The following is a 12,608-nucleotide window of genomic DNA, read 5'->3' as shown; positions in this document are numbered from 1 at the left end:
ATCCATGCATATAGTTACATAGTTACATAGTAGATGAGGTTGAAAAACGACATACGTTCATCAAGTTCAACCTATGCTAAATTTAGACAACAGATTACTTTATCCTATATCTATACTTATTGATCCAGAGGAAGGCAAACAAAAAACCCCAGTGACATATAATCCAATAATATCTCTTAAGGGGAAAAATAAATTCCTTCTTGACTCCAAGAATTGGCAATCAGATTAATCCCTGGATCAACATCCTTCCCATGTATACTTATTTGGTATATCCCTGTATACCTTTCCCATCTAAAAATATGTCCAACCTTTTTTTGAACAAATCTATTGTATCTGCCATCACAGTCTCCATGGGTAATGAATTCCACATTTTAATTGCCCTTACTGTAAAGAACCCTTTCCTTTGTTGCTGGTGAAATTTAATTTCCTCCAACCTAAAGGGATGACCCTGAGTCCTTTGTACTGCCCGTGGGATGAAGTTCTTTTCAAAGCTCCTTGTATGCATGCCCATGCCATCACACTGCCTCCACCGTGTTTTACAGATGATGTGGTATGCTTCGGATCATGAGCCATTCCAAGCCTTCTCCATACTTTTTTCTTCCCATCATTCTGGTACAGGTTGATCTTAGTTTCATCTGTCCAAAGAATGCTGTTCCAGAACTGGGCTGGCTTTTTAAGATATTTTTTGGCAAAGTCTAATCTGGCCTTTCAATTATTGAGGCTTATGAATGGTTTGCACCTTAGGGTGACCCTCTGTATTTGCTCTCGTGAAGTCTTCTCTTTATGGTAGACTTGGATAATGATATGCCTACCTCCTGGAGAGTGTTTTTCACTTGGTTGGATGTTGTGAAGGGGTTTTTCTTTACCACGGAAAGGATCATACGATCATCCACCTATGTTGTCTTCCGTGGACATCCAGGCCTTTTTGTGTTTCAGAACTCATCCGTGCTTTCTTTTTTTCTCAGAATGTACCAAACTGTTGATTGGGCCACTCCTAATGTTCCTGCTACCTCTCTGATGGATTTTCTTTTTTTTTGCAGCCTAAGGATGCCCTTTTTCACTTGCATTGAGAGCTCCTGTGACTGCATGTTGTGGGTTCACAGCAACAGCTTCCAAATGTGAATGCCACACCTGGAATCAACTGCAGACCTTTTACCTGCTTAATTGATGATGAAATAATGAAGGAATAGCCCACACCTGTCCATGAAACAGCTTTTGAGTCAATTGTCCAATTACTTTTGGTCCCTTGAAAAAGAGGGGGCTACATATTAAAGAGATGTAATTCCTAAACCCTTTCTCCAATTTGGATGTGAATACCCTCAAATTAAAGCTGATAGACTGCACTTTAAGCCCATATTCGTTATTTAACTGTAGCTTGAATGTATTTTGGTACATAGCCGAAATAACAACACTTGTATCAGTGTCCAATTATTTCCGGACATAACTCTGTATATATATATAGTGCTTGACAAATCACCTAAAATCTACTCGACGAACCAAAAAATCCACTCGCCACCTAACCCCGCCATTTAAAAAAAGAAATTGGTTACATTTCTAGTAAGAACTAATAACATTTGTTTTTTACATAACAGTTTATTTATTGTATTACATTTATACTTTACTACAATTAGTCCTTGTTACATCAGAGATGCAGAGTAGCTCAGATAGGTGATTTAAACCTTATACCAGCATTTATTCCATTGCACATTTATATATGTTAAATATTAACAACTAATTTTATATCAAATGTTTATATGTGAATGTGTACAATTAGATGTATATGTGTGTTATTAAAATGTGGAGTGAGCGGGTAATTAAACACACACACAACACACTTCCACTGCAGATAGTGATTCTGGAATATATATATATATAATCATGTGAAAAAGAAAGTACTCCCTCTTTGAATTCCATGGTTTTACATATCAGGTCATAACAATCATAATAACAATCATCTGTTCCTTAGCAGGTCTTACAATTTGGTAAATACAACCTCTGATGAACAACAACACATGATATATTACACTGTGTCATGTTGACGAACCAAAAAATCCACTCGCCACCTAGCCCCGCCCTTTAAAAAAAGAAATTGGATACATTTCTAGTGAGAACTAATAACATTTGTTTTTGACATAACATTTTATTTATTGTATTACATTTATACTTTACTACAATTAGCCCTTGTTACATAGTTAGATAAGTGCATGCGTGCGTGTGTGCGTGTAACTGAAAAAATCGTTTGTGGGTGACAGAGAGAGAGAGAGGGTGACAGAGAGAGAGGGTGGGTGACAGAGAGAGAGGGTGGGTGACAGAGAGGGAGAGGGTGGGTGACTGACTTGACTGACTGGGTGGGGGGTGACTGACTGGGTGAGCTAAAAAATGAGTTCTCAGTGTGGGCAGTCCCTTCAAATCTTCTCTCCAAATCAAAGCTTTTCCTCCTGCTGCTCCCAGTCTCCCGTGATCAGCGGGGCAATTCCATATACATACAAACAAAAAAGGGGCGCAAAAAAGAAAATGCAAAGATTTTATATATATATATATATATATATATTAAACCATAATCATATATAACTTCCACATTAAAGAACGAGACCATAATAGATCTACAGTTCAGAGCCCCTACTAATAAGTATCATTGGACCAATAAGCCATACCCCTGAAGAAGTGTCCAGTCGACACGAAACGCGTTGAGCGGTGAGGTCATAGCGGCGACGGGAGACACGTGACGACAGAACCCGGAAGCTGTTAGCGGAGCAACTTCATGAGGACGCCAACTAACTAAGCTAAGACTGGTAGCTATTTTTTTCATCTTGGCTGCTGGACTTTACTTGCTTTAAAATCATTCTGAGGCATTGTTTAGTGGTGGGTCTTTATTCCCAATCTGGAGTAGGGGCTCTGACCTGTAGATCTATTATGGTCTCGTTCTTTTATGTGGAAGTTATATATGTTTTTATGGTTTATATATATATTATTTTGTGATTAAATTAAATCTTTACATTTTCTTTTTTGCGCCCGTTTTTTGTTTGTATGACTGGGTGAGGTGACTGACTGGGGGGGGGGGTACTTCTGGTGAACTGGACACACTCTCTCCCACACACACTCACACACTCTCTCTCTCCCATACACACACTAACTCTCTCTCACCCAAACACACACACACACACACACACAAAGTGTGCGAGAGGCAGCGACAGATGTGAGTGATGGGGGTGAGAGAAGAGAGGAAAGGTCATCGATCCGAGCAGGAGGCTCCCGCCTCCCCCTGCACCCACTGCCCACCCCAGGGGCCAGCCAGCCGCAACCATGCACCAACACTGCCCCGCTCCCCCCTGCGCCCATCTCTCGCCCCGTGCGGGCAACCACGGGGAAGGAATACCCCCCCATGCCTACCTATCCCCGGGCAGCTGCACCACACCGCACAAGCAGCCGTCAGGAGAGTTCGGTTCCCCCCCCACCCCCAAGGTTTTGAAACAGAGAGACACAGAGACACAACTTACTGCAGGAGATGAGAAGTAATTGGCTGCTTTTCCTCATGCTGCTCCTCGGGAGCGAGCACACTTCATTGGAACACATATGAATATCCATATGCATTCCAATGAATGAATAAACAGAGAGAATTACTTTGCCCACTGGTTGAATTTCGCCAATCTGCACCGATCAATCACAGGAGAATGGACTGATCGGCAGCTTTGCTATTCACTGGGTAATTTATAATTGCATTGATGCAAACATTGAAGTTGAAAAAACACTTAAAAAAATAAATCACCAGCTTGAACTGCTGCTTTAAGTAGGTGTGTTTTAAGGTGGGTCTTAAAGGTGGATAGTGGGTGCTAGTCAGGTATTGAAGTGGAAAGTGGGTGCTAGTCAGGTATTGAGGGAAAGGACATTCCAGAGGTGTGGGGCAGTTAGTGAGAAATATTCATTAATATTTAATATTGCGGAGAGCCAATAGGAAGCTGTGACATCATCCAGTGCGGCTTCCTATTGGTCCGCGTGACGCGGAAGATTTAAAAAGCAGAGAGATACCATCACCCCTTCTGAAATAAATATCTCTGCAGGGGGTCCCCAGAGCTGAAATTACTGGGGTTCAGCTCCAGAGACATAATGCTTCAATCCTATGTTAGAATAAAAAATTGCTTCTTTAAAGCTAATGGGCAAATATGTATTATTTTCACTTATCCAAAAAATACAACCTTTTTTTAATGCAAAATAGATTTTTGAACTGTTTCAGAATCATATATTAGATGTTATTCTTATGCATACTACATATTTATGGTTGCTTATAACAGGGTATTTTACCCCTCATCCATATCCAGCCCATGAATGAACTTAGAATGGCCCTTAGACAGTATGTTGTTACCTCTATGGTCCACTTAAGATACTCTAACATCATAGAACACTACTTTATTACCGTTGTTCAAGTAGTAATTTTTCATTGGAAAATTGACTTGAAATATATGATAATGAGACTTTGTTACAAGTGCAAAAATGTTCATCATGTGTTCACTCCTATTCTTTTACTGTATTTGTATATGTTAAATATAGTAAGAAAAAGCATATTATTCTGGTCCTCCATTTTGTAACTTTTTTTCTGGACCCACTGGTGGAAGAGCACTAGTTTATCACCGCAAATCTTTTATGTACCAGTTAACACTACAACTCAAAATGTCTTGGCTTAAATCGGAACATGACATCAGAATTAGGCAAAAGAATACCAAGTCCTGAACGGCTTTTATCATGACCAACAGATTTGTTTCCAACTTGTTCCATATCCACATACATTAGCAATACAATCAGAAATTGTTTTAGCTCATTGATTGCAAAGAATCGACCAGGACATTTGCTGACTCCGGAACCAAATGGCATGAGAAATAATTTGAGCTTTTTCCCCTGTTTGTAGAAGGTATTCTTCTCTTTTCCATTTTCCACAAAACGATCGTACTTGAACTCCTGTGTAATAAAATAGAGGAAAAGAAAAGATCACTTCTCTGCAATGGCAAGAAATAAATTTAAAAAAAAAAAGCATTTTAAGAAATGAAATGATATTTCTGAGATTTGTGTGATGTTTGTGGCCTAAGAATAAGTTTCATAAGATCAATAATATGTATTATGAAATTAGTCTGGTTATAGTAATCTATACTTTTATATGCATCATAATAAACAGTCATCTAAGCAGACTACTATACTTTATAATACAAAAGGTTAAAAAGTTGAATACAGCCAACAGAAGCTGGATACATTGCAAAAGGTGGTGATCTGAACATAATGCACAATTACACACACAGACACAGAGGTTTATTGCAAAACATTTTCTACTATCCAAATGAAATGTACTCTAACATTTGAAGGTGCAATCCTAATATTTAGAAAAATAATTTAACAGTCTAATTACCCTCCATAAGTAAATCTAACGATGCAAATACATTACTAATGTAATGCCTCAGGGGCGCCTGAATGGGAAGTGTTTGTCAATCAAGTGTTTTCTTTTTCCTTACCCCACACGGCCCTTATCAGAGAGCCAACTAAAAATGAAGGCAGGGAAGAAATGGGGCTATGGCTGTGCAAGCAGTTGCTAAACACAAGTGATATACTAACAAAAGGAATGTACATACATGCATACATACACAGATACATACATGCATTCAAAAGGGAGTAGCCAGAAGAAATGAAACAGCTCCCATGTCTCAGCTCACAATGTTTACAAACTAGATTAAAAAATGTCTAAATGCAAGTTCCTCATGTTTCCTCCTAAACAATGGCCAGATTCCCCATTCTCCATCATAGTAAATGGCACAACCATCTGTCCAGTCACCAGACATATTGCTGAGATCCTCCCTTTTCTGTGCTGCTAAAACTAATGCCATCTTGAGTATTGTAATCTACTACGAATGGGTCTCACAACTTTCTCCCTCACAATTCATCCACAATTCAGGAGCTGGAATTATGTCACATTTTCCTCACTTCCCGCTACCCATGGAACCCTCGGACATGCAATGCATGTCAAGTACCTTCTCTTGCAACTTTCAAGTCAAATCTGGATTTTGTTTCGATTAAGCATTTCAATAGCTTGGACGAATTACTAGCTCTTGCAATATCCACGGAGGCACTTACCATTACTCTTGGCCAGGTACTACCATCCACTACACTTACTCCTTCCTCCCTGTAACACACCCAACCTTCCCCCTGATTGTAAGCTCACTGGGGGGATTCCGATCATGTTCTTTCATTTTTGTTGCACTTACTTAAATATTTTTTTTAGTTACAAGCTATTGTCTATTTTGTAAAGCGCGCATACGTTAATGGCGCTATGCAAATACAAATGTATATACATACAATAGGAGGTGTTAGGTAGAAGTTGTATGTTGCAATGTTATAAAATGATTTGGGATAGGTAAGTTAATAGGCTCCTAGGTTGCACGTTTGGGTTCAAGCTTTTCCTTAATTAGGTCATATTTGCAGGCATGATAAGCAGCCACATAATGAGCTGCATAGTAGATTATTATAAAATTATCTGCATCTGGTAATTCTGCTTTTAACCCTCAACATCTTGAGCTGATGCACATGGGGCAAGAAAGATGGAAACGTCAGTATACACCAACGCTTAAAGACGCCAGGTCAAAATAAGGGTCAATTTTATTACAAAGGGATTAACTTTTTCCATTGATAAATAGCCTGTAATGTCTTGTTTCTTGGTTGTTTTTTTTTTCTCCTGCTGCCTGCATCTCCAAACCTTTTAGTGTCAAACTGTCTACAACAGTTTGAGAATTTATGCATTTCTGTATTTTGTCTACTGTATACAAGCTGCCATACTTGGAAACCTCCTGTGCAAGAATCACTCTTTTATTCCCTCCCACAGGAATGTACAAAAATGTGTGTCTCTTGTTTCATTCTGAGCTGGCAAACATATCAACACCCAACAAAACAAAATAATAAAGAAATTACTATTCTCTTGGGGAATTGGGTAGCTCAACCCTAGATTTTAACACAGTTTTATTTTCTATTTACTTTATAGTAAGAAGCTTTGCTGTGTCTGTAGAAGATGAAGAAAAGAAGAGATATAAATCATAGTATTTCATACTACGCAGCTGCTCATATAATGGTAACAACACATTTATTGTGCGTAAAAATATGCCCCTTTGCCACATGCAACAGAATACACCCCATTCAAAATATATTACGGTGTACATTACGGACAGCTATAGAGATGAATTTATTACTGTACTCTACATTCACCTTAATATGTTTAAAAAAAAATCTTATTCAGCACACAGTGATGAATCCTTATACACTGAATGTTACACAATCACAAGTGTTAAACACAAATAGGATTTTCCATTAATATTGCTCTATTCTGTACATCAAAAGACTCTTTTTACTTTGTCTATGTCGCATGTGATGAGTCCACAAATCAGATTAAAAAATCCTTGCATGCGGGCATCAGTGAGCATTGTATATGTTGTAAATTGGGATAAGGCAAAATAGTCAGGGGATCAGCAAACAGAAATAAATTACACTTGTATTTTCATAGCGTCCATTTTTTCGGTATAGGTTTGTGTAAATATGGTTTTAAAGCATGGCGATATAATTCCAAGCTCAGCGCCAAAGTTTTACATTCATAACCTAAGATTTGGCGGTTTAACTTATTTTGTGATGATTATTAACCTGTATACCCAGTCATAAACGTAAAAAAAAAAAAAAGCCAAATTAAATAAATGTGAAGTATGCTCCTACTGTAGTTCAAAATATTAGCTCTCTATCAGACTAATCTTAGCTTTTCATAGCAGAACAATGCAAAGAATTGTGTTCTATTCTATATGTGATAAAAAATAGCAAACAATAATGATAATATTTAATGAATGAGGCAGTGAGATGAATGGTTAATGAAGGACTATAAATAAAAGCAATAATATGCCATCAATCATATTACATGCCTTGCAGATCTTCTGTGTTCAAATACCTTATATTCCCCAAAATAAAGAGTTACCTTATGGGGAATTATTGTTATTTATTTTTACATAGAGCAACACATATACACATGTCATATCGATTACTGTAAAATACAGATTTTGTACGTTTTAAACACCTACATTTAACCTATTAAATATGCCAGTACTGTTAATTTGCTATGTACACCCTGTTCTAGATTACTGTATACTGTACCTCTCTCACCAATATTAACATGTTTACAGCCCACCACTCCAAACTATTTATTGTCAGTCTTCAACAATAGTCAATGAATTAGAGATCAAACTGAATGCAGTAATTATATAAAGAAATATGTTTAACTGTGTACATGAGTAGTGATGTCTCCTGAGCTAGCAAAATGTACTTTTAGTTGATAACTTATGGATGTTTTTTGTTGTTGTAACGATTTGTTATAGTATCAAAGTGACAAGACTCACTGTGGTTGCTTCCCCTCATACAGAGGTTAAAGGAAGGGTTCACACTTTCGCGTTAGGACCTGCATTAATTAAGTTTACCTTGACGTGGTATGTAGGCTTATGACGCATTTTGGCCAAAGGGTTTAACTAAATAACCAAGTAAATATTATTATTATTGAAGTATTTAAACTTTATACTTTATATGTTTTGTCAATTGGATGTAGCATTCGGCACCCCTGTCTTTTGTTAGTATCAAAGTGAGCAAGAAATGACAAATTTAAAATAAAAGAATAAATTAGTTGAGTGCTTAACAGTTCAGTCCTGATTGGCAAAATATACTGATTGCCAATATGGTGAAAACATTCAGTCGTGTTACATGTATACTCAGGGCCGTCAACAGAAATCGTGGGGCCGGTGGGTGTTGGGGCCTGGGGGGGTGGGGGGGTCGGAATGTGGACGGGACGGAGACAGACAACAAACAGACTAGAGAGCGAATACAGTACACTGTAGACAGACAGAGACACACACACACACAACAGTGACTGAGGGTGAAACTCAGACAGACACAATCACATTCATAGAACAAATAACAATTAAAGCATGGATTTACTTAACGTTTCTGTGGTGTTGTATTTGAATAACCAACTGCACAGCCGGGAACATTAAAACACGCTTTTCCCGTCTGTGCAGTTGCTTATATTAGCTTAAGTCCTCCCACTCCCCGCCAATGAGGAGGGCCCTGATTGGATCCCCTCTCCTCATTATTTATTTATTTTTTTGACACAGCCTTTTTTTTTAAAGACATTTTTATTTTATTTTAACCACACGGGGGCCCGCCGGCGGCCGGGCCCCCTAACTCAACGGGCCCGGGACGCCGGTGCCTTCTGTCCCCCGCTGATGGTGGCCCTGTGTATACTAGGTTCACAGATGTTGAATAATTTAGGAAATGTTTGCACCTTTGGGATGAAAAGACTAACTGAGAAAGCACAGTGATAAAATCATTGATTATGTAGCACATACATGCTTAAATGTAACATGCTTTTGTAAAAGTTGAGTTAGGTATTCATACATTTTTAAATTGTGATGAAACAGAGATTCCATAATTGTGGCGGATAGCATAAAAAAAACGTAAAATATAAAGAAAATCACAATGTTAAGAGGTGAGCATGCATTATTTTGACATCAATATTTTCCTAATTAGAATACTTGTGCATTCCTTATTCCTATTGATTAAGCAATTAGTGGAAACAATTTACCAGGGTGGCAAGATAGTAACTATATTAGGTATTTGGGCCATCATTGAGTCACACACAGGGAAGTGCTGGGAAAACAGAAGATGAAGACAGCGGATTAAATAGTTCCCAGTGCAGGCAGGGAAATATTTATTTTTTTAACTATAAAGAGGGATGAGTTTATTCCCATCATTTAGATCAGGGGTCTCCAAACTACCGCCCGGGGGCCACATCAGTCCCCCACAAGATTTTATCCGGCCCGCAGCAACTTGAAATATATATATTTTTGCTCATTATATATCATTTCCCAGTGTAAGCATGGCATCCTTTCGTTGTAATTGTCACATTTCTCTTTTGTTCTGAATCATATCATGCTGATTACCACTAAAAGATCCAAATAAAACTTATTCGTTCATTTATAAAATATAGAAATATATAAAAATTATAAAATGATTTTTTTTCTTTGGCCCGCGAAAATGTGTAGAATATACGATGTGCCTCGTACTGAAAAGTCTGGAGACCACTGATCTAGATGAAAGACATTTGCTTAATAATTATGTGCTTGGAAATGACATGCAAATGAGCAAAAAGTGCCACCTTTTGCTTTAAAAATAATAATAATATTATAATAATAATATAATAATAATAATATAATAATATAATTATAATAATATAATTATAATAATAATATAATTATAATAATAATATAATAATAATATATATATATATATATATATATATATATATATATATATATATATATATATTATCTGTCTGTCTGTGGATTTATGGCTAAAAAAGGAGGACCCAAAAGAAATGATTTTTCAGCTCAGAGAGTACACCGAGCCACACACATGAGAAAATTCCATCTGTGAAGGAAACCTCTGAGAAAGCATGGTACCAGGTTGCCCTTCTGGGCACACTAAACAGAGAGAAATCTCGATGACTAGTTGATAGTTGGTATAAATGGAACCAATGTTCAGCTCCATTTATACCAATTCAAGACTGAATGGTCACCAGTTATTAAATATAGAATAGAGTGATGTAGACTTCCTTTTTCATTCGTTTTTGGGGACGATGAGAGAAGCGGCTTGTAGTCTAGAGTTTTTGAGACTTGAAGTGGATAGGGAAACATAAAAGAAAACAAATCACTATGGGGAAGCATGAGTACTCACGTAAAAAAATAAAGACACACCTAACTTGTTTATTTCTATTTGTATGAATGTTTAGCGTGAGAAACAGTGCATCACATAAGAAAATATTTAAAGGCTTCACATTGAAAACAAATCTAGAACAGGAGGTAGAACTCCCACAAACATACTCTGCAACTGCAAGTTGTTTGTAATAGTAAATCAATAGCATTGTTAAAAAAACAAACAAAAAAAACCCATTTCAGGAGTAAATTAGGTCATACGGAATGATTGCAGTGAAAATTAACTACTTTAGATAGCTCACTGGTGACAACTGTACCCAATGTAAATTTACATATTATATTTCTTCCTTAAAAGCAGCAATTGGCAAGTTGTGTTATAATGACATCAAAACAAAGTCATTGACGAGACCAAATATGACAATTCTGTACTGTTGTGTGTAGCTGGCAGGGAGGTTAAATTATTTTTTTTTTTTACATGGGTGGGAAGCAGGGAATCTACATTGAACCACATTTAATTTTTTTATAAAACCCAATGGCAGAAAATGAAAGAGAACATACTACAGAAACACCCTACAAATAAAACACAGACATATGTGTATATTTTAAGCCTTTAGTACCTCAACTGGCTAGCTGGACACGGCTTGACCATGACTAGCTGGCCACTTTGGTTCCTATGTGGTTAATAAGTAATACATTCAACATTGTTAATATTCTGTATTTTTAGCATTCATTGTAGGTTGGCTAGTCTTATGTCTATACTGGGCATATACATAGGCAACATAAGTCTAACGCCAGTCTGGGGTAGGTGTTAAAAAATTGGCAATATTTTTTGGATGAATCCCAATATCATAAGGTATTGTAGTTTAAGGAATAGCACGTGAATAAGTTATTAGTCACTTATTCTTCATTTGCATACAATTGCATGCTCATTTGTGATATGGTCATTAAATGTAGTCCACACCTCTTTTGTATTTAAAGCCCTCTCTCACGCAATGCCCCACACCATCGGAATGCCCTTCCCCTCAATATCTAGCTAGCACCTTCTCTAGCCACCTTTAAGACCCATCTTAAAACACACCTCTTTAACAAAGCATATAGGCAGCTTTGGTGTCGGATACTATACACCCCATATGCACCGACCTTGACCTCTTGCAGACACACTTACCATAACAACCTCCTACTGTCACTACATTCTCCCCACTTACCACTTAGATTGTAAGCTCTTCGGGGCAGGGGCTCCTTTTGTATGTATGTATGTTTTTATTTATATAGCGCCATTAGTGTACATAGCGCTTCGCAGTAGTAATACACGTGACAATCATATAAATAACAAATAATACAAATAACAGATCATGGGAATAAGTGCATCAGTCATAAAAGTAACATTTCGGAAGAGGAGTCCCTGCTCTGAGGAGCTTACAATATAATTGGTGGGGAGAACGTACAAAGACAGTAGGAGGGAATTCTGGTAAGTGCGTCTGCAGGGGACCAAGCTTTATGTATCGTGTATAGTATTAGCCACAGTGCTACTCAGATGCTTCTTTAAGCAAGTGTGTCTTAAGGTGGGTCTTAAAGGTGGATAGAGAGGGTGCAAGTCTGGTATTGAGGGGAAGGGCATTCCAGAGGTGTGGGCCGTCAGTGAGGAAGGTTAAAGGCGGGAGAGGGCTTTAGATACAAAGGGGGTAGAGAGATAACATCCTTGAGTAGAATGCAAGAGTTGGGATGGTGCATAGCGAGAAATTAGGGCTGAGATGTAAGGAGGAGCAGAAGAGTGTAAAGCTTTAAAAGTTAGGAGGAGAATTGAGTGTGAGATTTGTGATTTGATAGGAAGCCAGGAGAGTG

At 37.7% G+C, this 12,608-nt stretch overlaps 1 protein-coding gene across 2 annotated transcripts in view; it reads right to left on the bottom strand.

Annotated features, from left to right (window-relative positions):
- Positions 1–1,578: 1,578 nt before the first annotated feature.
- CYP7B1 (cytochrome P450 family 7 subfamily B member 1) overlaps positions 1,579–12,608 on the bottom strand; it is a 319,498-nt gene continuing 308,468 nt past the window's right edge. For both annotated transcript variants that reach the window (XM_075584026.1, XM_075584025.1), the window contains exon 6: positions 1,579–4,950. In XM_075584026.1, the coding sequence (XP_075440141.1) occupies positions 4,654–4,950 (297 nt within the window). In that variant the 3' untranslated portion in view covers positions 1,579–4,653. The remainder of the gene's footprint in view (positions 4,951–12,608) is intronic.

This window comes from Ascaphus truei, chromosome 2, assembly GCF_040206685.1.
Source record: "Ascaphus truei isolate aAscTru1 chromosome 2, aAscTru1.hap1, whole genome shotgun sequence".
In the NCBI taxonomy this organism is placed as follows: Eukaryota; Metazoa; Chordata; class Amphibia; order Anura; family Ascaphidae; genus Ascaphus; species Ascaphus truei.
The sequence above is the reverse complement of the archived record's forward strand: the minus strand, read 5'-3'. Positions and strand labels throughout refer to the sequence as shown.